This window comes from Cervus elaphus, chromosome 13 (genome assembly GCF_910594005.1).
Source record: "Cervus elaphus chromosome 13, mCerEla1.1, whole genome shotgun sequence".
Classification (NCBI taxonomy): domain Eukaryota; kingdom Metazoa; phylum Chordata; class Mammalia; order Artiodactyla; family Cervidae; genus Cervus; species Cervus elaphus.
Window position 1 is genome coordinate 71,895,549 of NC_057827.1, and position 26,122 is coordinate 71,921,670.

Consider the following 26,122-nt stretch of genomic DNA (forward strand, 5'->3'; position numbering starts at 1 on the left):
TGGGGTAGGGGTGGATGCACCACTGTGTTTGAAAGTTCAGTCTAGTACCGGCAGAGAAGACTAGATTCAGGAATACTGCTAGACACCAGCGTGTACCTGGTGCGGGACACTGTTACAGATTCCCTAGCTCTGCTAGCCAAGCAGCCATCGTCAGCACAGCTGCATGGGAACAACTATCCCTAAACTCCTGGTTTCTGACAACTTCTCACAGCCGAGGAAGGCAGAATTGCTTAGAGAAATGGCTAATTCCAGGGCTGGGATAGGAGTGTGCAAGACAACGCTGGGGCAGCCTATGAGTAGTCCCGCAGCCCATGGAGTCTTCCAAGACACAAAACCACACAGGAATTTCAAAGGGCTACAGGCACCAACCCCAAAGTTTAGCCAACCCCAGGCTAAAAGTGGAACAATTTGAACAAAATTAAAACATTATGTTTATTTTAATTCCAAGTACAGAATAACCATCCATAAGTACAGGTTTCAATACATGATTAAAGAGAATAAAGCTTGTGGGGGAGAAGAGACTGAAATCCCATTGAGAAGAATTGCATGTTCCTTCCATGTTCCTGATTTTCCCACCTCTTCAGCCCCATCTGTTGAGGGTGGGGTTGGGCTGCACTTGGAAAACTTCTGGGTGCCCTTAAATTTGCCAACAAGTTTTTAGACCAACAAGTTTTAGACCAAAAGCATGACCCATGGGGGAAAATGTATAAATTGGAGAGGATCACAATGAAAAACACTTGTTTTCTGAACTCACGGTTAAGGGAATCTAATGGCTAGCCACAGGCTGGAAAGATATGTTTATAAATAGCATATTTGGGAAGAGCTTTGTGCTATGAATGCACGTTACCATACCAATGTTACCATAATTGAACAACAGAAGGTAAGCAACCCAGTGAAAAATGGGTGAAATCTGAACTTCCCCGCAAAGATGGACAGCTGACACATGAGCGTTTGGAAAGACCTTCCACATCCCAAGCCATCAGGGACTGCATGCTTAAAGGACTGTGAGGTACCACTGCACAGTTAGAACGGCTGGAACCCAGAACACAGCATACCAGGTCCTGGCAATGACATAGAGCAAAAGGGGTGTTCACTCCTGAGCGGGGCAGCAAAAGGCTCAACTACCTGCAGACGTCTTAATAGTGAACACACTCCTGTAGCAGCGAACACACTCTTCTGACAGGGAACACAATCCTGTAACAGCAAATACACTCTTCTGACAGTGAACACAATCCTGTAACAGCAAAACACTCCTCTGATAGGGAACACACTCTTCTGTCAGGGAACACACTCCTGTACAGGGAACACACTCTTCTGTCAGGGAACACACTCTTCTGTCAGGGAACACACTCTTCTGACAGAGAACACACTCGTACAGGGAACACACTCTTCGTTCAGGGAACACACTCTTCTGTCAGGGAACACACTCCTGTAACAGCAAACACACTCTTCTGACAGTGAACACACTCCTGTACAGGGAACACACTCCTCTGATAGGGAACACACTCCTGCATGAGTGAACACACTCCTCTGACGGAACACAGTCCTCAGAGAGTGAACACACTGTTTCTTCGACAGTGAACACAATCTTCTGACAGTGAACACACTCCTATGACAGTGGACACACTTCCCTGAGAGTGAGCACACTCCTCTGACAGTGAACACTCTCCTGTAACAGTGAGCACATGTTTGCACCCACCTTTCTCAGGACCCCGACCCAATCGGCCCTGTCATCGTCAGCCCCAGCACAGCCGCCCTGCCCCTCAGGGTTTCTGACACCCTCAGGATGTGGGTGTTCACACTGTGTGTCTCAGACAGTAATAAACAGCCGTGTCCTCAGACCTCAGATTACTCAGCTCCATGTAGGAGGTGCTGGTAGACGTGTCTGCGGCCAACGTGACTCTGCCCTGGAGCTTCTGTGCATACTTTGTCCACCATCTTTGCTGTCAATCCGTCCATCCACTCAAGCCCGTGTTGAGGGGCTGGTCACACCCAGTGCATGTCGTAGTCGCTGAAGGTGTATCCAGAAGCCGTGCGGGACACCTTCACTGATGCCCCAGGCTTCCTCAGCTCAGCCCCGACTGCACCAGCTGCACCTGGGTGTGCACACCCGTGGACTGGAGACAGAAGGGCATGAACCCCCCTGACTGGACCCTGTCCCTTCCTCCACCCCAGACTGGGATGACCCTGACCTGGAGCCAAGGCCCCAGGAGGAGGACTCTCCAGCTCCCGTCCCTGGTGAGGGCTGTGCTCCCAGGACTGCTGCGCAGAGCCGGTGTTGTTGTGGGTGATGTTCTCAGGGCTCAGAATATCCCAATTTAACCTAGGACACCACAGGTCATCTGCATGTTCTAGAGGCTGAAAACTTCACACTCACTACACGGGCAATATTAGGAAGGAGTAGTCTTATGACCCATGACCACGCTCAGTGGGAATTTGTGTGTCCGTGTCCTTATCCTTGTTTGAGGACGTGTGTCCCTGCCATGTCCCTGACCGCTGTGCACTCAGAGCTCTTGAAGTGAGGGACCAGCCCCACAGGACACAGTCCTCACCGTGAACCAGCCTTTAATGTCACAGAGACATCTTCACGTCTTAATCAGTGTGTTCCCCAAACTCTGCCACCAGTGGGTATTCACACACTCACCTGTCACACAGACATGCACACTCACACACACTTTCACACTGACACATACACACACTAACCCAATCACACACATTCACACACTCACCTGTCACACAGACATACAGACACACACAGACACTTTCACACTCACACATACACACACAAACCTAATCACACACATTCACACACTCAGATGCATACATACACACACTCATACTTACATACACACACTCACATGCATACACATACTCATATAAATACACAAACATGCACACACATCCACACTCACACATCCACTCAAACACATTCACACACTCATATACATGCACACACACAAACGTGCACATGCACACCTTTGACATACACACTCACGTGCTCACATACACACACATAAGCACACACATTCGCACACTCAAACACACACTCACACACACACACATATACACACATACTTCTTGTGGCCTCATTGAGCTGTGTATTCTCATCAGGACCCAATATTAAACTTCACCAGTCCTTGTCCTGCTAGGTATTGTTTTCTGTGAAAAGAGAAGACTCCCTCTGTGAGTCTCCCCAGCCCCCTCCCCACATGCTCCTGGGCAGCAGCCCTGCAGTGGGGTCCTGGGCACCCCCTGTCGGGGCTCACAGGGCATCCTAACAGTGTTTCTAGTCTGGTATGAAATGGCTGTGTTCTACCGTCAGAGTATTCTTCTAGAGACAGCATGGTCTTTTAATCATCTCTAGAAATAGCCTCAATCAATGCACACACCCTGGAGAGAGAGCCAAGGAAGAAATTTATGAGAACACCTGGACGTCGCCTCCCTGGGGCTGCAGCTGCACTGATGCAGTTGACACTCACAGTGAGTCCAGAGGCTCTCGAGGACTTGGGGTCCCTCTGCCTCCTGGAGCCCCCCGGGGGCTAACATCATGTCACAGGATAGCTGCATACAGAGGCATGGGGCGCCATGCCCACTCCACTACCGTTCCACACCTGGGTTCCCCTGTTCTTGCAGCACCTGGACCCTGCAGGGGCCCCACAAGAAGGTGCCAGACTAGCCCCCTTGTCAGAAACCAGGGCAGTCGCCCCCTGACAACTCACAGCACAAACGCCTGAGGGTGTCTAGTGCCCACCCCTGCTTGAGAGGAGACACCTGAAGTCAGAGGAGGATGAGGCAGCGCCCTTGTCAGCTGACTCAGCAGATGCTGCCCTGAGGGAATGCTCACCCGGGGGACGGGGGGCATTGAGCATGCTCAGGCACCTCAGTCGTGTCTGACCCTTTGAGGCCCCACGGACTGTAGCCCACCAGACTCCTCTGTCCATGGGATTCTGCAGGCAGGAACACTGGAGTGGGTTGCCACACAGCACCCTGCAGAGAAGCTAGGTCAGCCATGTGCGTGTCCCCTGGCAGGACATCTCTTCACCAGGACGGCCTCGGGGTGCATCCATCCTCAGACTCCATCCTGCTTCTCCCCGTCCCTCCTGACCACCTGCCCGAGGACCTCAGGACCTGGCGTCAGTGGGGAGACAGACCCGCTGCTGAGTCAGATACAGCTCCTCCGGCAGGGCCCTGTGACCAACCCGCTTCTGCCCGCTGTTCTGAGTCTCTGATGGAACCTTCATACACATTCCTGAGCACCTCAGATACACAACAGCAGGAGAGGGATTCTGGCCAATTTGATCAGGCAGGAGAGAGAGAGCGTCTGAGGCCAGCAGTCAGGTGCTCCGAGCCACGTCTCCAGCCGTGGGCACCAGAGCCTCAGCACGCTGCCTCGTGGATGTCGTTTGGCCGTGGTCTCTGCACACTAGCTCCCCTCCTCAAAGAGGCTGCACATTGTAGCTCTGCCAGGTTCCTGGGGGTCAGGTGTGGGTAGGGGCTTCCTGCATTGTTGAGATTGAACACCCACGACTCAGGGGAGCTGAGTCTGGGCTGTGGGCATCTCCAGGGTCTCCAGTATTGGCCCATCCCCGCTTACCTCCTCCCGGCCTGCAGTGCACTGGTCCAGTCCCTTCCCTTAGCTGTGAGATCTGCCCCCTCTGTAGGTCTGCAGTAGACAAGAACTTGTGTTCACCTCCTGGGAGAAGCTGGGGGAAGAGCTCTTCCACGGAGGGTCTGCCTGACAAACCTTCTGGGTAGGTGTTAGCATTTCCAGTGTTGGCCTTCCCCTCGTCCGGTCCATCAGGTGTCCTTAGGGATAAATATGAACACTCACCGTGAGGGCCTGGATGTTTCTGGAGTTACATCCCACAAACCATGGAGTGTGGCCCCCTGCATCGCTCATCCTCCCAGCGGGTATTGCTGGTCCTGCAGGAACTGGTAGGAATTACCCTGAAGGTGCGCCTCCTGCATCTTCATATCCATGGGTAGGTCTCACCTGGACTGTGGATTGCCCACCTCTCTGGTTTTGTGCTGGGAGATTCCCTTGAAACGTCAGGACTCTGTTCAGTCCAGGGTAAGTTTTGGTGTTGAGAATTTCCTTGCTTTAAGGAGGGACATGACAATTTCATACACACTACCTCTTGATGCAGAAAACAGCAGGTACCAGCTGAGGGTGTCCTTGAATTGTGAGTAGAAGGAGAAATCGAATGTCACTAAGAGTGAGAGGAGCCTGGACAGACTTGACTAACATAGAGAGACAGGGGTGAAGGACACAGCAGGGCACTTACACTTAGGCTCAGATTCCAAAGCTCTGCCAGAGGCTGGAATTCACGGTGAGGAGATTGTTACGGCCATGGTGACCCAGTGCTAGGCAGAAGGCAGGACAAAACATCTTATGGGGGATTCCTGGTTCCTGAGGTAATTTCAGAGGAGCCATTCCCCTCCTCCCCGCCCCTTTCCACGTCTGCATGTGACTGGGGAATGCAGTCATCACCTCCGTACATGTGAATCACCTGGGGGAGGGGCTGACAGGTGGGTATGCTTGTGGACAGTGGTTCACTCTCTCCAGGTACGTGAACTGCTGACTTCACCAAGCCTGGAACACCCACATCTGGGCTCCTTGTTTCATTAGCTTGTGATCTTTCTCATTGTTTGGGCTTCCCCGATAGATCAGTTTAATCTTCCCTGATAGCATGCTCCTTGGAAGAAAAGCTATGGCCAACTAGACAGCATATTCAAAAGCAGAGTCTTTATTTTCCTAACAAAGATCCATATGGTTTTTCCAGTAGTCATGTATGGATGTCAGAGTTAGACCATAAAGAAATCTGAGTGCCAAAGTATTGATGCTTTTGAACTGTGCTGTTGGAGAAGACCCTTGAAAGTCCCTTGGACTGTAAGGAGATCCAACCAGTCAATCCTAAAGGAAATCAGTCCTGAATATTCATTGGAAGGACTGAAAAGAAGCTGAAGCTCCAATAGCTTGGTCGTCTGATGTGAACAACTGACTCGTTGGAAAGGACACTTATGCTGGGAAAGATTGAGGGCAGGAGGAGAAGGTGACGACAGAGGATCCCCTGGAGAAGGGAAATGCTAACCCCTCCAGTATTCTGCTGCGGAGAATTTCATGGACTGTGTTTTCCACGTGGTCACAAAGAGCCGGACGTGACTGAGTGACTTTCATGTTCACATTGTTTACTCAATTTGTCTTTGATTGCTGCTTAATGAGCCTCACACAATTATCAAAATGTTGCTCTAGTGGTAAAGAACCCACCTGAAAATACAGCAGATGTGAGAGAGATGGGGTTGATCCCTGGGTCGGGAAGATGTCCTGGAGGAGGGCATGCAAATCCACTTTTGCCTGGAAATTCTCATGGACAGAGGAGCCTAATGGGCTACAGTCCATTGGGTGGGAAAGAGTCGGACATGACAGAAGTGACTAGCATGCATGAATTAGGACAAAAGTGATTTAAAATCAGTAAGTTCCATGAGCTAAAAGGTAGCGTTTGTTCCATGAGACAGTCAGGAGACATGGCTGAACACCAAGAGGGTGCTCACAGTGGCTTCTTTATTCATCAGGGAATATTCTGTATATTCCTTAGATGTATTGTGCTCTCTCATTGAAAGATGAGTCCGCGTATAAACTTCTGGTGGATCATACCTTAAAAATAAAACTGAGGATATCAAGTAGGGATTGTTTTTACTAGTAAAAGCTTTCCTTTAGTATGTGGGCTCTATCTAACATAGAACTGCCCAAATGACAGAATCTACTGCACCTACTAGAGCTTATAATTTAGTGAAGGGAAGAATGCCCCATGTTCCTGCTCAAAGAGATGACACCTCACTCATAGCACTCTTCATAGTTTTCTCCATGGAAATTCAGTGGGACCCCGCACCCCAGGTTGATATAGAAGGTGAGCTTGATGACACCACAGACATAGATGCAGGAATACAGGCGACACAAACTTTTCAGCTTCCTGCATCTCTGCACGGTGTCAGCAGACTCAACTTCTATCCCAGGCTGGCGTGGAGGTCCCGCTGCGTCTCCATGGAGGGAACTATGGCTGATGCTGTGAGTGAAGTGTCAGTTCCGTTTGCACCACCTAGGGGGGTTCTTCCCTGGCTCTGGGTTTACACACCTCTGTTGTCTGAGTCCAGCATGCACTTACACAGCTGACCGCTGGCTAGCTCGTTCACTGGCCCTGTGCTGAGCCGCATTGCTGAGTCACGCAGAGCCTCTCCTGTGGACTCAGCCGGCTTACACCAAATGTCCAGAGAACGGACATAAGTGACAAGAGGAAGCGACCCTAAGAGACGTGGGGATATGGTCCCCTGTCCCAACACACCATTCTGCCTCAGAGGCTGAGTAGGCACCTACAGAGTCATGAATGCAGAGAAGTTCCCCAGGGAAACTGCTACAAGGAGAGGAAGCCCAGGTCCTGACAGGAGACCAGCCGTCAGTCACCATCTGCCCCTGCACCTGCACAACACCACTGTGTGTCTCCAGCACCCGCTCGTGGTCATGGAGCCCCCGGAGGGTGACTTGGGTCTGGACTCACACTGACTTCCCCTCACTGTGTCTCTTGCACAGTGACACACGGCCGTGTCCTCAGTGGTCACAGGGCTCAGCTGCAGGGAGAACTGGTTCTTGGACGTGTCCCTGCAGATGGAGGTGTGGTTCTTGATGGAGGGGCTGTAGTGAGTGTCACCATTATAACATATGCACCCTGTCCACTCTAACCCTTCCCTGGGGGCTGGCAGATCCAGTTCCCACCATAACCACTGGTGATGGAGTAACCAGAGACGGCGCAGGTGAGGGAGAGGGTCAGTGAGGGCTTCAGCAGTTCTGGGCCCGACTCCTGCAGCTGCACTGGGACAGGTCACCTGGGGACAAGGAGAGTCAGTCCCTGTCAGTGGCCTGCAGTCACAACCATCCCCACAGACCCGTGCCTGAACCTGAGACCCTCACCTTGGGGAGCTGTCACCAGGCAGAGGAGACCCCACAGCCTCATCTTCTGCACCACAGCTGTGCCTTCCATGAGACCTCAGCCCTGTGTGAGCAGAGAGGGGTGAGCTCCCACCACCAAGGGGTGGATTTTACCCTGGAGCTTGAAGAGGAATTTGCATTGAGGAGCTCTAGTCCTGTGAGTCCAGAGAGGCTGTGGTCACACTCACCCTGGCCATCCCAGGATCCCCATGGGCACCCTCTGAATTTACATGGTTGGCAAGCAAGGGTGGGAAAGCACTGGGTCTACCAGATGGCTTGGAACCAGATCCAAGGGCAGATCGCCCTTTCTGAGCCCAGGGTCTCTGTCCTGACGGCCCCCTGCCCCTCCCCCATCTCAGCTCAGCTCCTCGTCCTCTCAGTCCGTGGGTCTTCCTCAGGGCTGAGCCCAGCACAGCTCCTGCTTCCTTACTCTGCACCAGTGACGGCCACTGTGATGGGAGTGAGCACAGAGGGTGGTGGGCTCCATGCTGACCCCACGGACAAATCCTCCTGAGGATCTCTGTATTTCCCCTCATGAATGATCCAGACAGAAGCTCAGAATGGGGTGTGGACTTCAGGTAGTTAACAGTTTTGAAATGAACGTCAGAGTCAAATGCTTTACTGAGTTCCTTAGAAAGAAGAAAAATGAAGGAGAAAAAAATTTAGCTGTTGACTATTATGCTTGTGTGTTTGTGTGTGTGTGTTTGCATAAAGCTATCCTTACTTCAAGGAAAAATTAAAATATATATACACATACAGTTGTCTGAGAGTGACATAAACCATAGCAATGAAATATCAGGACACATAAGAGGGTCTGTGGCTTAGCTCCTGGGCAGGAGCAGTAAAGAACAGGTTCTGAAGAGAATCCCCTCCAGGCCCTCCAGCCCCCAAAGCCTCTTCTGCACCTGCTCCTGGGCTCGGCTTTCTACTGAGTCCCGAGCGCCCCCTGGTGGTCCTGGGCCCCCATGCAGGGAGGTTTCTGTCTGGGCTCACTCTGACTTCCCCTCACTGTGTCCTTTGCACAGTAATACACGGCCGTGTCCTCTGGTGTCACGCTGCTCAGTGAGAGAGAGACTTGGCTCTTGGAGGTGTCCCTGGTGATGCTGAGCCGGGATTTCAGGGCTGGGTTATAGTATGTGCTTCCACCACTATATATGATACCAACCCACTCCAGCGCCTTCCCTGGAGCCTGGCGGACCCAGCCTACAGCATAGCTGGTTAATGAGAATCCAGAGACAGCACAGGTGAGGGAGAGGGTCTGTGAGGGCTTCACCAGGCTGGGTCCCGACTCCTGCAGCTGCACCTGGGACAGGACCCCTGTGGACAGAGAGAAGCACGGTGACTCACGGGCTCAGATGCAGCTTCCCCACGTGCCCATGTCTGATCCAGAGACACTCACCGCTGGGAGCTGACAGCACGAAGAGGAAGGTCCACAGTGGGCTCATCTTCGAGCAGATGAGAGTCACCGCTCCCGGAAATCTCTTCAAGCCTGAGGAGGAGCCTGAATTTAAGTGACCTGGTGCTTTGTTTCCAGCCTGTGACCTGAGTGGATCTTTGCATGTGGGAGGGGCCTCTACATAAAAAGCAGAAAGTAGTGAAAGGAGGGTTCAGTCTATGGACCTCGCCCTGTGAGGAGGACGCTGACTATTCAATCAGAGAACTCAGCCCCTCCTGCGGTCCCCCTCCCCCTGCCAGGAAGACTGTTTATGGAGGAATGGAATGATGAGGGAGGGTTGTTCGGGAAAAATGATGCTGTCAGGGAACAAAGGCAGATTTTGGGAAGAGACTTTAACTTCATGGAGGTGTTTACCTTCACTCAACAAAAGCCCACCACACATTCGGGGACCACCCAGGTGTGAGACACAAACTCTTGTTTTTTTTTCTTTTCTGATTAGCTTATGTTTGCTTACTCCATATTCAAACATTAGAGACAAAATTTACAAGTCATAATCACATTGAATTCAAATGGAGTTGAGTCCAACTTAATGTTTATCAGAATTCCCAAAGCATTTATATTTCCCTTACCTTTTATGACTATTTTTTTATCTGGAACAGTTTAAATACCCTCAAGAATCACTCTAGAGATGGTTTATTCACAGTAATTACACAGAGCATTAACTTTGTGGACAAAGTAGACGTTTCGGCTGAGAAGCCCGTCGTCCCAGCATGGCTGACTTGCCCAGTGGGCTGTCCCACACTGTCCTGCGCACAACTGTCTGCAGGAGCTTGTGAAACTCAGGACCCCCACCCTGCATGTGGACACTGCGGACCCCAAGGCTACTACAGACTGAGGACAGACAGCACCCGGGAGCTCCTCAGTGCTCCAACATCCTGGGCAGGTGCCCTGGTCACTCTGCACAGACTGCCTGCTCCTCCAAGTGCTTATTCCTTCCTCTCTGTGTCCCTGCCGTGAGATGGGAACTCAGGGAACATAGTCCTCACCACAGTGGTGAGAGGACATGCATGGTTCGTGGAGGTAAACCTTCAGAGTGAATGGCGTGCAATGTGAGGGCAGCATGGTCAGAGGAAAGCCCCTCTTCAGGAAGCAGGTTCCCTTGAAAACCCCACTGAGAGCAGCTTTCCTGAGCCCAGGGTCTCTGTGTCCTGGACTGAGCCTGAGGTCCTCTGAGTCAGCAGTGCTGGAGAGCAGAGCTCAGCTCCCCCGTCTACCTGTGGCCCTGAGGCTGTGGCCTCGCACCTGCATCCCGGCTGTGAGCATGTAGACTGGGGATGACGGCTGTCACCGCATGTCTGGACTTTAGGTGGGTTTTCCGGGGGTGGTGAGTGCTGCCATCAGTGGTGTTATCGCTCCTGGAGCCAGAAAAGACCGGTGTGAGTCCCCATCTCTGACTGACACCCTGTCCATGTGACCCTGGTCCACTCCTTCCTGAGATGTCAACACTGCAGCTTTGGGGCAGGTCAGCTCTCCCTCAGCCCAGGGATCTCAGCTGTGTATCGGCAGAAGTGGAAACTGCTGTCTATGAAAAGCCCTTTCCTCCCTCCCGTTTCATGAGGAGAGTCCTAAATGGACCATATTGCTTCTGTCTTTTCAATAATATTGGTTGTTGTTGCTGTTCAGTCGCTCAGTCATGTCTGACTCTTTGTGACCCCAGGGACTGCAGTTCCCTGTCCTTCACCATCTCCCAGAGCTTGTTCAAACTGATGCCATCCAACCATCTGATTCTGTCATCTCCTTCTCCTCCTGCCTTCTATCTGTCCCAGCATCAGCGTCTTTTCCCATGAATTGGCTCTTCCCGTCAAGTGGTCACAGTATTGGAACTTCAGCTTCAGCATCAGTCCTTCCAATGAATATTCAGACTGATCTCCTTTAGGATGGACTGGTTTGATCTCCTTGCAGTCTCAGGGACTCTCAAGAGTCCCACAGTTCAAAAGCATCAGTTCTTCAGCTCCCAGGCTTCTTTATGGTCCAACTCTCACATCCTTACATGACTAACAGACAAACCAAGGCTTTGACTATATGGACTGTTGCTGACAAAGTCATGTCTCTGCTTTTTAATACACTGTCTAGGATTGTTAGAGCTTTTCTCCCAGCAGTAAGTGTCTTTTAGTCTCATGGCTTCAGTCATCATCCACAGTGATTCTGGACCCCAAGGAAATAAAGACTTTCACTGATTCCATTGTTTCCCTATATATGTCATGAAGTCATGGGTCCTCATGCCATGATCTTAGTAATTTGAAGGTTGAACTTTAAGCCAGCCTTTTCACTCTCCTCTTTCACCTTTAGCAAGAGGCTCTTTAGTTCCTCTTCGGCTTCTGCCATAAGAGTGGTGTCATCTGCATATCTGAGGTTATTGATATTTCTACTGGAAGACTTGATTTCACCGTGTGATTCCTACAGCTCGGCATTTGTGTTATGTACACTTCATGTAAGTTAAATAAATACGGTGACAATAGAGAGTCTTGATTCATTCCTTTCCTATTCTTGATCCAGTCTCTTCTTCCATGATCTGTTCTAGCTATTGCTTCTTGACCTGCATAAATATTTTTCAGGAGGCAGGTAATGTGGTCTGGTATTGCCATCTCTTTAATAATTTTCCATGCTTTGTTGTGATCCACACAGTCAAAGGCTTTAGCATAGTCATGAAGCATTAGTAGATTTTTTTTAATTGTTTGCTCTTTTATGATCCAAATGTTGTTGGCAATCTGATCTCTGGTTCCATTACCTTTTCTAATCCAGCTTGTACATCTGGAAGTTCTCAGTTCATGTGTTGTTGAAGCCTAGCTTGGAGGATTTTGAGCACGGCCTTGCTAGCATGTGATGTGAGTGCAGTTGTCCAGTGGTTTGACCATTCTTTGGTGTTGCCCTTCTTCGGGGTTGGAATGAAAGCTGACCTTTTCCAGTCCTGTGGCCACTGCTGAGGTTTCCAAATTTGCTGGCATATGGAGTGCAGCACTTTCACAGCATCATCTTTTAAGATTTGAAATAGCTCAATTGGAATTCCATCACTCCCACTAGCTTTGTGTAGATGCTTCCTAAGGCCCACTTGACTTCACATTCCAGGATATCTGGCTCTAGCTGAATGATCACACCATCGTGATTCTCTGGGTCATGAAGATCATTTTTGTATACCTCTTCTGTGTATTCTTGCCACCTCTTCTTACTATCTTCTGCTTCTGTTAGGTCTCTACCATTTCTGTGCTTTATTGTTCCCATCTTTGCATGAAGTGTTCCCTTGGTATCTCTAATTTCCTTGAAGAGATCTCTAGTCTTTCCCATTCTGTTGTTTTTCTCTATTCCTTTGCATTGTTCACTTAAGCAGTCTTTCTTATCTCTCCTTCCTCTTCTTTGAAACTCTACTATCGGATGGGTATATCATTCCTTTTCTCCTTGGCCTTTCACTTGTCTTCTTTTCTCAGCTATTTGTAAGGCCTCCTCAGACATCTTCTATCTTTTCAATCATATGAGTGAGTAAATTAAATCAGAAAGACCCTGCCCTGCCTGTGTGTAGGTAATAAGACCTTCAACCAAAGCAGGAAGAGCAAGAATCACAGGACACATCTAGACTCTCTGGTCTGGACCTGAAAAGTGAGCTGATGCTGTGGAGCAGGGGAGGGAAGGTGTGGCATCCGACACCTGGAGCAGGTGAGACTGTTGCTACTCACCAAGGGGCATCAGGGCCTGCATTTGCAGAGATGCCCCGCATCTGACCTGGACACCATGAGCTGGTGGAGTTAGGAGACACATATAATTTCATGTTCTCACAGAAGGAAATATAACAGGTCCCAGGTTCATGGACCTCTTCTACACACAGATGTGTTGTGTCCGAACTAGGATCTGTGAGTTCAGTGTGTGAGTTCAGTCTGTCAGTTCAATGTGTGAAGATGTGTCCTCACACCACAGTATTTTTAATTTGAAATGTCATTTCATTTAATTACAAGGAAGTCTGTGGAAAATATTTATAATTAAAATTAAGTATGTCAAAATGTTGCACACTTTTGCACAAGAGCTCATACAAGAAATGATAAGACATTGATAAATGTGCTCAGTCATGTCTGACTCTTTGAAACCCCTGGGCTGCATCACGCCCAGCTCCTCCGTGCACCAGTATCTCCAGTGATGCTATCTAACCACAACATCCTCTATCTTCCCCTCCTCCTTTTGCCTGAAGTCTTTCCCAGCATTAGAGTCTTTTTCAATGGCTCAGCTCTTTGCATCAGGTGGCCAATGTATGGGAGCTTCAGCATCAGCATCAGTCCTTCCAATAAATATTTAGGGTTGATTTTCTTTTGAATTGACTGGTTTGCTCTCCTTGCAGTCCAAGGGAAACTGAAGACTCTTCTCCAGCAGCACATTTCATTTACATCAATTTTTCAGCTCTGTACTTCAATAGAGCCCTTTAAAATGAAGATTCTTCTAGATATGGTGGACTCTCTTCATTGTAGGAACACACAGCAGACCCAAGACCTTCAAAACAAGCCATGACCTTACACAATGGACACCTAGCACCCAAGTTTCTGGGCTAAACCTTCCTCTAATCCCATCATGAATTTAATGTTATCATTGCTTGCTTACAGGTCAGCAGTCCTCTTGTTTTCTAAGGACTTGGGTTATGCCACCTTTAGTGATCATTTACCTCTTTCTTTCATCCTTTCTTATAGTGGCTAAGAAGAAGGAAATGTCAGACTCTGTGTTTTCATGACTACTGACCCCTTAAGGCTTAATCCTGTTTTCTCCTCTGCCCACACACTGGAGGTTCAATAAGAAACTTGTTTTCTCTCTTTTGATGCAGGTGTGAGACTGAACCCACAGGAGCCTCTCCTGTGAGCAGGACCCTCATCGCTTCAACACCTCTGACCCCTGTAGAAACAGATGTCCTGGTCAGGTCTCCACTCCAGACTCAGGCTTCATTTCTGATTGCTGAGAGGATTTTCCTCCTCTCAAATGACACCTGGATAATGGACGTGATGAAGGGTTTATTAGTAAATCCCCTTGGTGTATCTGTGTGTGTGTCTATGTGTGCACGTGCACATACTGCAAGTTTGAACCAAGGTTTGGTGTGGATCCTTGCCTTTTCATAGTGCCCACTGAGCTTGATGCTGTGAGCAAGTGTGCAGACAACACCACCAGCAGCAGGGTCTGTCTCTCTGCCTGATGTCCACCATGTGCATCGTGCTGCTACCTCCTGGCAGGCTTGCTCACTGCCCTGTGCTGAGCTGCCCTGTTGAACCCCGTAGAGTCCCTTGCATGTATGTAGCTGACTTACCTCCATAGATTTGGAAATTACTTGGCACTTGGCGACAGAAGAAAGTGACAGTGACTCTGCTTTTCTGCAGGAGAAAATGACTTTCTCTTATTCCAACAAATCTTTATAGGTCAAAGAACTAAGAGATAAAAAAGAATATTGAGGCCAGAGATGTTCCCCAAGGGGAAGTACTGACTGTAGAGGAAATCACAGATCCTGACAGGAAACCGGCCCTTAACCTCCATCTGCACCTGCTCCTAGGGAGGAAACAAGTGTGAGTCCCAAGCACCACCCCTGCATCCCCCAGCCTGTCTCCTGCAGGCTGGCTTGGGTCTGGGCTCACACTGACTTCCCCCCACGATGTCTCTTGCACAGTAATACACGGCTGGGTCCTCACTGGTTACAGACATCAGCTGCAGGGAGAGCTGGTTCTTGGATGTGTCTCTGCAGATGGAGGTGCGGCTCTTGAGGGGTGGGTTGCAGTAAGTGTTGCCACCAGAAATGACGGCTCACATCCACTCTACCCCTTACCTGGGGGCTGGTGGATCCAACTCCCCAGTGACCACTGGTATGGAGGAAACAGAGACGCACAGGTGAGGGATAGTGTCTGGGACGGCTTCACCAGTCCTGGGCTGGAACCTGCAGCTGCACCTGGGACAGGACACCTGGGGACAAGGGGAGTCAGTCGCTGTCAGTAACCTGCAGCCACAGCCGTCAGGCACAGGAGAAGCCTTAACTTTTAGACCACAGCTCTGCTTTCCCTAGACCTCAGTCCTGTGTGAAGGGAGTCCTGTGAGCTCCCACAGCCCAGGGGTAGATTGTACTCTAGGGAATGGGGGAACATTGCACGTGGGGGAAACTTGTACTTATAAGTTGGGTAAGGCAGCTTTAGGCTCCACTCATCCAACTGGGACATTTGAGTTCTCTCACCCTGGCCTTTGGATCTGGAACACTTGGCCTGTGTGGGACGCTGGGAACAGGTCATGGCATTGTACCAGTTTTCTGATCACTAGAATAAAACTACACAGGATGTGTGAAAGTGAAGCTGCTCAGTCGTGTCCGACTCTTTGTGATCCCGTGGACTGTAGCCTACCATGCTCCCCCCTCCATGGGACTTTCCAGGCGAGAGTACTGGAGTGGGTTGCCATTTCCTACTCCAACACAGGGTGAGTAGGTTTCTACACAGGATGAGTAGGTTTCTATAATTTTAATTTCTTGGATCTTCCAAGTAGCTGTTTTCATCGATTAGAGTTCTCTCCAAATAATTTCTGAAATTCAGATAGAATGAAAAAGTGTTCTCTTTATCAATTATGATGAGCATATAGGTTTTATTTCTTAATCTCTTAATATGGTGTGTCATGTTGATTAATTTGCACGTATTGAAGAATCCTGCATCCCTGGATAATCCATCTTCATCACGGTGTTGTTTTCTGTTAATGTGTTGTTGGACTCTGTTTACTAGTATATTGTTGAGAGATATTTGCATCTTGCGTGTCAGTAATTTTGGCCATAATTTTCTCTTTTGTGACATCTTTGTCTTCCTGTAGTATCAGGGTGATGATGGCCTTGTAGAAAGAGCTTGGGAGTGTTTCTGTCTGAATTTTAAAAGAAAAAACCGTTTGAGGATAGGTGTTAGCTCTTCTCTAAATGTCTGATAGATTCCTACCCTGAAGCCATCTGGTTGTGGATTTTTGGTTGTTGGAGCGTTGTTAATCACATCTTCAATTCCGTTATTTGTAATTGGTCTGTTCCTATTTTCTATTTCTTCCTCGTTGATTCTTTTTTTTTATTTTTTCCATTTTTTTTTATTAGTTGGAGGCTAATTACTTTACAATGTTGTAGTGGTTTTTGCCATACATTGACATGAATCAGCCATGGATTTACATGTATTCCCCATCCCAATCCCCCCTCCCACCTCCCTCCCCACCCCATCCCTCTGGGTCTTCCCAGTGGACCAGCCCCGAGCACTTGTCTCATGCATCCAGGTTGGCTGGTGATCTGTTTCACCCTTGATAATATACATGTTTCGATGCTGTTCTCTCCAAACATCCCACCCACGCCTTCTCCCTCAGGGTCCAAAAGTCTGTTCTGTACATCTGTGTCTCTTTTTCTGTTTTGCATATAGTGTTATCGTTACCATCTTTCTAAATTCCATATATATGCGTTAGTATACTATATACATGCACCCCAATGTTCATCGCAGCACTGTTTATAATAGCCAGGACATGGAGGCAACCTAGATGTCCATCAGCAGATGAATGGATAAGGAAACTGTGGTACATATGCACCGTGGATTATTACTCAGCCATTAAAAAGAATTCATTTGAATCAGTTCTAATGAGATGGATGAAACTGGAGCCCATTATACAGAGTGAAGTAAGCCAGAAAGATAAAGACCTCATTGATTCTTTGAAGGTCATATCTTTCTAAGAATTTGTCCATGATTCCCAGGTTATTCACTTTTACTTGAGCACGCAGGGATGTGCGGCTAAGGAACAGGAGGGAAATCTCTCCGTGCGCTGTGTGAACTGAGCAGGGACACTTCCAGGGGTGGCTTGCTAAATTCAGCACCTGTGAAAACCCCAAAAGACAACAAGGGCCCTTGCAGCTTGGATGGTTCTAGTTTTAGTAGCCGTGCACTCTGTGGATCTGTACACGAGGGGGCTGGGTCAGAGGAGTGTCCATGTTGCCTCCATAGCTCCCATAGCAGGTCCAGGTGCAGTCCAGGTGGCTGAGCTCCTAGGATCTGTGCTGGTGATCTGGTGAAAACCATGCATAAGAGCCACCAGGGCCAGCTGCTTGCATGTTGGTTTTGTTCACTCACTAAGTTGTGTCTGATTCTTTTTTGACACCATGGACTGTTGCACATCAGGCTCCTCTGTCAATGGGATTTCCCAGGCAAGAATACTGCAGTAGGTTTCTGTTTCCTTCTTTTGGGCCCAGGAGTTGAACCCGGGTCTCCTTCTGGGCAGGCAGATTCTCCACCACTGAGCCACCGACAAGCCATAATTGCCAGCGTACTCAGAGATAGCTTGGAATTGAGAGCAGTGCCCACAGCAGCTCGATGGTCCTTTCTTAACTCACTTCAGTTCATAGCAATCAATATGCCATGGAGGCCCGTTTGGGAGCGACTTTCCCTGGGCCCTGACACTCAGTGCCTGTTTTATTACTATTTTTTTCTACACCAGCTCAACTAGAATGTGATGTAGGAATTGGTTTACCTGCGTCTTACAGACGTGAAGCTAACCTGCAGCCTGGACTTGCGGTGATGTGCTGGAGGGCACACATCAGGGCACAGTGAGCCCTCCTGTCTGTGCCTGGGCTTCTCACACTGGACATGGCTGCCCCTATAGGGGATGCTGGACAGAGCTGGACGTGCCTACTCAGGCTCTGGTCTGTTCCTGGAAGGAGAACAGGCCTGATTTTCCTCCATTCTAGAGCTCCCTTAAGATGTTGTGGTAAAGAAAGGATTACAGATTTGTTTTCAGCACTTGTCTGAAAGTGGATGCTAGTATCTGTCTGACTATAACCTTTCCCACCAGCTGTCTATGTGTCTAGTGGTAATTGCTTTGATGGTAAATATTTTACATAAAGCAAACCACACAGTAGAGCAGGATGTAGGTATTGTCTAAGCCTGTAGGGATTTATTGGACCTGGAAGCAAGGAGCACATGTAGAGCCACACACCCACATGCCCTGTAACTTGCATTATTCCCAGTGACCCACAGAGGATCCCGTGGTGCTGCCTGGGCATTTATGCAAGAGACCAGGCAGCAATCCAAGAGCCTCCATCCTGGCAGGGACAGCTGGTCTACCAGTAGTGCAGGGCTGAGATTTCACAATGAGGAAGGAAAATCTGTTCCCTTTTCTGTGGCCTGGAGGACAGTTCAAAAGCATCAATTTTTTGGCGCTCAACTTTCTTCACAGTCCAGCTCTCACATCCATACGTGACCACTGGAAAAACCATAGCCTTGACCAGACAGACCTTTGTTGGCACAGTAACGTCCCCGCTTTTTAACATGCTCTATAGGTTGGTCATAACTTTCATTCCAAGGAGTAAGCGTCTTCTAATTTCATGGCTGCAGTCACCATCTGCAGTGATTTTGGAGCCCCCAAAAATAAAGCCTGACACTGTTTCCACTGTCTCCCCATCTATTTCCCATGAAGTGATGGGACCGGATGCCATGATCTTAGTTTTCTGAATGTTAAGCTTTAAGCCAACTTTTTCACTCTCCTCTTTCAGTTTCATCAAGAGGCTTTTTAGTTCCTCTTCACTTTCTCCCATAAGGGTGGTGTCATCTGCATACAACTTACACATGATCAAATCTCATCAAATGTTATTGTTTAGTCACTGAGTTGTGTCTGACTCTTTGATACCCCATGGATGGAAGCACCCCATGTTGTGCTTTCCTTCTCCATCTCCCAGAGGTTTCTCAAACTCACGTCATTGAGTCGGTGAAGCCAGCCAACCATCTCGTCCTCTCTCGCCCCCCTGTCCTCCTGACTTCAATGTTTCCCAGCATCAGGGTCTTTTCCAATGAGTTGGCTCTTCCTTTCTGGTGACCAAAATCCTGGAGTTTCAGCTTCAGCATCAGTACTCCCAATGAATATTAGGATTGATTTCCTTTCAGAGTGACTGATTTGATCTTCTTGCAGTCCAAGGGACTCTCAAGACTCTTATCTAACACCGCAGTTCCAAACCATTAATTCTTCAGTGCTCAGCTTTCTTTATGGTCCAACTCTCACACCTGAACATGACCTATGGAAAGACCATAGCTTTGCGTAAAGGGACCTCTGTTGGCAAAGTATTGTACCTGCTCTTTAATATGCTGTCTAGGTTGGTCATAGGTTTCCTTCCAAGCTTTTCTTCTTTTAATTTCATGGCTGTAGTCACCATCTACAGAAACTGTGGAGCTCAAGCAAATAAAGCCTGTCAATGTTTCCACTGTTTCCCCCTCCATTATCTATGACGTTATTATGATCATAGTTCACAGATGCCATGACCTCAGTTTCTTGAATGTTGACTTTTCAGCGAGCTTTTTCACTCTCCACTTTCACATTTATCAACAGGCTCTTTAGGTTCCTCTTCACTTTCTGTCATAAGGGTGGTGTCACCTGCATATCGGAGGTTATTAATATTTCTCCTGGCAACCTTGATTCAAGTTTGTGCTTTATCCAGCCCAGCATTTCGCATGATGTACTGTAAATGTAAGTTAAATAAGCAGAGTGTCAATACACAGTCTTGATGTACTCCTTTCCCAATTTTGAATCAGTCCATTGTTCCACGTCCAGTTCTAACTATGGCTTCTTGACCTCCATACAGATTTCTCGGGAGGTGGGTGAGGTGGCCTGGTATTCCTGTTTATTTGAGAATTTTCCATAGTTTGTTGTGACCCACAGGCAAAGGCTTTAGTGCAGTCAATGAAGCAGAAGTAGATGTTTTTCTCATCAATTTATCAGATAGTAACAGTAATAAGACAAGAAACGGATTTAAATCCTGGAGAGACGGAAATGCCCAGAGAGTAAAAGAGAAGAATATTAACTTAACTAGGGCAGAGGCCAGTGAATAGAATGAAACTACCAGCAAATTAACCTGAAATGCATTCCCTGAGGTCGAATGAGGAAAGGTGTAGTGGTGGTCATGGTCTCCTAAGTGCTGTCCCCACCAGTGCCAGTGTGGTCCTGCTAGGTGTAACCAGTTGGTGTTGTTCTCCATGCACACAGGTGTGTCTTCCTACCTGGGAGCCCGGGACTCCTGCCCGGGAACTTAGGTCCTCCCTGTATCTTGCTAGGAGGACTTTGGCTCTGGATTCTGACCTGGGACTGTCTCAGAGCACCTCAAATGGCAGTGTGACCTTTCTCCAGTCACCCTGTCCAACTGTGCCGTACACTTACCATTTATGAAATGGGGAAATGGGTCCTGTGTGGAAATGTGTAAAATTTTAGGTGTTTTCTGATGCGAAGGAAGCAATCACAACATTTGGCAGTTTAAAGTGACAGTCACCCTTTATTTTGTTCACACTCTGTGCTTTGGGAGGGTCCACCCTGTCCGACACAGGGCTCCTGTGAGGGTCTCAAGTTCATCTCCAGGGTCCCCTCTTACAATACACTCACATGTAAGGAAAGTTGACCTGACTGTAGCCTGGGGCTCAGTCAGAGTACAGTGCTGGGCCTCATGTCCTCTTTGTGTGGACATTTCTTGGGCCCTGACTTCCTTTGCAAGATGACTGTGTCAGCAGAGTGAAGTTTTTGGTGCCCTGAGCTTCAGAATGAATTTTTAGATATCAACCCACACACATGATTCATAAATCATTTCTAACTTTTTGTATTTATTAAAAACTCTGTCCTGACAACAACAGTGGTAACAATAACACTGACACAGGAATCAAAGCATAGACTTAGAGAATAAACTCACAAACATCAGAGTTGATAAATAGACCTGTATCATGAATAGAGAGTGTGAAGAGTACATCATGAGAAGTGCTGGGCTGGATGAAGCCCAAACTGGAATCAAGATTGCCAAAACAAATAACAATAACCTCAGATATTCATATGACTCCACCCTCAAGGCAGAAAGTGAAGAAGAATTAAAGAGCCTCTTGATGAAATGAAAGAGGAGAGTGAAAGAGTTGGCTTAAAACTCAACATTCAGAAAACTAAGATCATGGCATCTGGTCCCATCACTTCACAGCAAATAGATGGGGAGACAGTGGAAACAGTGACTGACCTTACTTTTCTGGGCTCCAATCTCAGTGCAGATTGTGACTGCAGCCACGAAATTAAAAGATGCTTGCTTCTTGGAAGAAAAGTTTTGACTAACCTGGTCAGCATATTAAAAATCAGAGACCTTACTTTTCCAACAAAGATCTGTCTAGTCAAAGCTATGGTTTTTCCAGTAGTCATGTATGGATGTCAGTGTTGGACTATAAAGAAAGCTGAGCACTGAAGAATTGATGCTTTTGATCCGCGGTGGTGGAGAAGACTCTTGAGAATGCCTTGGACTGCAAGGAGATCAAACCAGTCAATCCTAAAGGAAATCAGTCCCGAAGGTTCATTGGAAGGACTGACAAGAAGCTGAAACTCCAATAGTTTGGCCACCTGATGCAAGAATGGACTCATTGGAAAAGACCCTGAGGCTGGAAAGATTGAAGGAAGGAGAAGAAGGGCACAACAGAGGATGAGACGGATGGAACCCTTCACCAAATTGATGGACATGATTTTGAGCAAGCTCTGGGAGTTGGTGATGCGCAGGGAGGCCTGGCGTGCTGCAATCCATGGGGTCGCAGAGAGTTGGAAAGGACTGAGTGACTGAACCGAAAGTTTCAGTTCTTTATTGAGAGACCTGTTTATTTCTGGATATTCCAGAACGCTGATCTGGATGAAATACAATGTTCTAAGAGATCTATTTTGTTGCAACATGTGGAAATTTTCTTCTTTTCTCTACTTCTCAAACTTTCTTCTTGGAAACAACATCCGTGTATTAAAATTGTAGCCTTAAAGGAACAAGAGGTCAACAAGGAAAAATCAGTGTGCCAATCTCATATGTGACATTTAGTGTATCTGATATCACAAAAGGGGCTGTGCTTTTATCAGATAGGCTTCATGGTGTCCAAAGTTTCCTAAATCCCAAAAGTAAATGCCTGATGTGAGGCTCTTCATGGGCGAGTTGACTACTGTTGAGATTGGATTTTATAATTCTTTACTATCTAGATGTGATTCTCTCAACAGTTACAATCCCAACTCAATTTCATGGGGGATACCAGATGACAGAGCTTTCAAGTCTTTAAAGTAGAGTTTTAGAGGCCACCTGCCTCTGGCCATCTCCATGTTTCCTGTCGTGTGAAAAATGAAGGGGTACCCTTGGAGTTCTCACTAAAATGAAGGGACCACCACAGACACATCGGGCGGCAACAGATGCTGTGGTGTGTGGATAGTCCCCGAGCCTTACAGTCATTATGGCCACTGAGCTTCTGGTTACGACCCTTTACCACGTTCAACAGTTCTCAGTCAGCCGCCTCACCCCAAGAGGTCTTTTTATTTGCTGCTTCTTGCACGACTCCTCATCTACCCTCCACCCCCATCACCAGTGACGCCCATCGTGATTGTTTCACACTCATGGACACCTCCTGACACCTGATCCTCTGGAGCTATCTACTCGCAGTGACTCTCAGGAGACAGACCTAAGCCTCATATGTTGCCACCTGGTACCTTCACCTACTGGACCAATGCCCCAGAAGAACTCTTCAGCCTCACTGGAAAGGACCCTACCAAGCACTGCTAACCAACCCTCCAGAGGATAGCAACTAGGATTCCCATGACACACAGTAAGAACAGCTGAGTCCTGAATGGACTTGCACCTCAAAGCTGACCTGAATTTAATGATATTTCAGAGTTTAAGGTAATATGTTATGAGAACTTTCTACAATATCTGGACCAGACCTATTGGGCATTTTTCTGCCAAACCCTGGATGATAATGTAAAATGTCACGTGCTTCCCAATGACTATGATCTTGACAACACAGGGGTTTTAGTTAAAAAATGCCTGAGAGCTCTCCCTATCAGTCCTCTTCTTACCTAAATGTGACAGCAACAGACTTACAGTCTGCGCACTTTCCCTCTGAATGACACTGCACCCAGAAAAGTTCCTCCTGTCACTGAGAGACAAAAGTTTAAAAAACCCAAGTATTGCTCATTTTCTGAGAAGGATCTTGACAAAAGTGAGGGTGTTTTAACTTGTTTAGGTCGTGTCTGACTCTGTGCAACCCTATGGGCTGTAGTCCACCAGGCTCCTCTGTCCATAGGATTCTCCAGGCAAGAATCCTGGAGTGGATTACCATGGCCTTCTCCAGGGGACCTTCCCAACCCAGGGATCGAACCCTTCTCTCCCAACTCTCTGGCACTGGCAGGAGACTCTATTACTAGCAGGTTTTTTTTTTTCTTCTTCTTATCAGTAATGTCACCTTGGAAGCCCTTGACCAAAAGTGGAAAGTGTAAAAGAATTAGAATAAGAATGAGGAGGAGGAGAGGAAAGAGAAAGTACAACTAAATAAAACCCAGTGGACAGGAGGAGGAGTTTTCATGCCCTTGGACAATCTCTGAATCGAACCTGAACAAAGTTACCTCTTCTTTTCTGACAAAAAACTCAGGTAAAGAAAAACCACAGAGTTTTAGTTACAAGAGCCCTCCCACCTCACTTTTTACTTTGATACAAAAGACAGTCTCTCCACTTCTACTGGGGAATTGCACATGACTCTTTATAATTGCAGACTCCAATTTGTAATTCTCGGTTGCTCCTAAATAAATTCATTTTTGCTACTGAAATGCCTGGCAATCTGTTTTATGTCCAAAAGCTTACTTTCCACGATACTTTCCATTTTTTATTGGTTCCATACTATACTAAGCCGGTCACCTGGATGGACTTGCGGACATTCCTGCAACATCCTTGCTTAGACGAGAGAAAGTGGCCACAACCAGCCTGTGAGAGACTAGAGGAAATGAAGATTATTTCACTCCTGCTGAGAGGGGATATGGATATAGGTGAAGGTCATCATCCACTTTGGGGTCACATTTGGGGTCCAGATGTAAATTAGCAAGTAGGTGAATTTGCAAAAACGGAATCCATGAATAATGAGGATCACTCCCTATGGAACATCGGATTACAGTCTGTAACACTACAACTTGCAGACTTCGAAGTGTTTGTGAAGGTAGACTGAAAGCAGGAGGGTGTGTCTTCTCACTGAACATGTACAGAAACAGCAAAAGGAACGTTTAAAGCTTTCCTGGGGCTTCTTGGGCCATTCACTACATTTGATGACTTTGGACTCATGGAAAATGACGGTGAGCCTCAGAGTTGTAGTCAGAGTCTATGGCAAGACAAAAACAAAACAGAGAAAACACACAATTCTGACTATTGGATTACACGGGAGTGTTGGTACATATTCCACACAGACATATACATACAAACACACAACTATACTTAAACGAAAAATAAAAACTATGTATGGTTTTATGAAAGCAGTATAAGCCACAATAACGGAACAGTGAGGACACAAAAGAGGTTTCCAGGGAATCGCTGGGCGGGAGGAGAAAACCAGATTCAAACAGGAGTTCCCTCCAGGCCCCCACGGGGCACCTGCTCCTGCGCGCAGTCCTGAACGAGGTGGGCCCTGAGCGCCCCCTGGTGGTGCTGGGCGCCCATGCAGGGAGGTTTCTGTCTGGGCTCACTCTGACTTCCCCTCACTGTGCATCTTGCACAGTAATACACGGCCGTGTCCTCAGGTGTCACGCTGCTCAGTGAGAGAGAGACTTGGCTCTTGGAGGTGTCCCTGGTGATGCTGAGCCGGGATTTCAGGGCTGGGTTATAGCCTGTGCTTCCACCACTACTTATTCCACCAACCCACTCCAGCGCCTTTCCTGGAGCCTGGCGGATCCAGCCTACACTATTGCTGCTTAATGAGAATCCAGAGACAGTGCAGGTGAGGGAGAGGGTCTGTGAGGGCTTCACCAGGCTGGGTCCCGACTCCTGCAGCTGCACCTGGGACAGGACCCCTGTGGACAGAGAGAAGCACGGTGACTCACGGGCTCAGATGCAGCTTCCCCACGTGCCCATGTCTGATCCAGAGACACTCACCGCTGGGAGCTGACAGCACGAAGAGGAAGGTCCACAGTGGGCTCATCTTCGTGCAGATGAGAGTCACCGCTCCTGAAATCTCTTCAAGCCTGAGGAGGAGCCTGAATTTAAGTGACCTGGTGCTTTGTTTCCAGCCTGTGACCTGAGTGGATCTTTGCATGTGGGAGGGGCCTCTGCATAAAAACAGAAAACAATGAAAGGAGGTCCTGTCTATGAGGCTCCCCTTGTGAGGAGGTGCTGACTGTGCCCTCAGAGAACTCAGTCCCCGCCTGAAGACCCCCTCCCCATGTCCCCGGGCCTCTGTGTCCACGAATGAATGGATGTGGACGGGCTAGTCAGGAAAAAAGATGTGGTCAAATATCAAGCACAGATTTTGGGAAGAGAGTAATCCCATGGAGGTTTATCTCTTCGTTTGTCAATTAAACAGCTCAGATTCAAGGTCTGCATACTTGTCAGAAATTCTTATTTATTGTTCTTTTCTGCATTAGCTTATATTCATGAACAGGATATTAAAACAGGAGGGAGAGATTCTGTGATAATTGCATTCAATTAAAAAAAAACTCAGTACAATTTAAATTGATCATAAGTCCAAAGGATTTTTTATTTCCCTTAACAGGCAAGACCATTTCTTCATCTGAAGCAGTTTGAAATCAAGAGTTTCCCTGGAGGTGGGGTGTTCATAAGTACTAACCATGCAGTTAACTTTGTGGATAAAGTAGTCATTTCTGCTGAGAAGCTCGTCTTCCCAGCATGGCTGGCTTGCCCAGTGGGCTGTCCTGCATGATCGTGTGCACAACTGAGTGTCTGC

General features: G+C 48.0%; 1 pseudogene and 2 gene segments (V, D, J or C); all 3 read right to left on the minus strand.

Moving 5' to 3' along the window:
• Positions 1-1,986: 1,986 nt before the first annotated feature.
• LOC122706446 lies at positions 1,987-8,006 on the minus strand (annotated as a pseudogene).
• Positions 8,007-8,039: 33 nt separating this feature from the next.
• On the minus strand, positions 8,040-9,471 carry LOC122706448. The segment is given in 4 exon segments: positions 8,040-8,045; positions 8,096-8,170; positions 8,991-9,298; positions 9,381-9,471. Coding segments are annotated over 4 exon segments (435 nt in total).
• Positions 9,472-15,303: 5,832 nt separating this feature from the next.
• On the minus strand, positions 15,304-25,398 carry LOC122706449. The segment is given in 4 exon segments: positions 15,304-15,350; positions 17,933-17,939; positions 24,925-25,232; positions 25,315-25,398. Coding segments are annotated over 4 exon segments (408 nt in total).
• Positions 25,399-26,122: the final 724 nt, after the last annotated feature.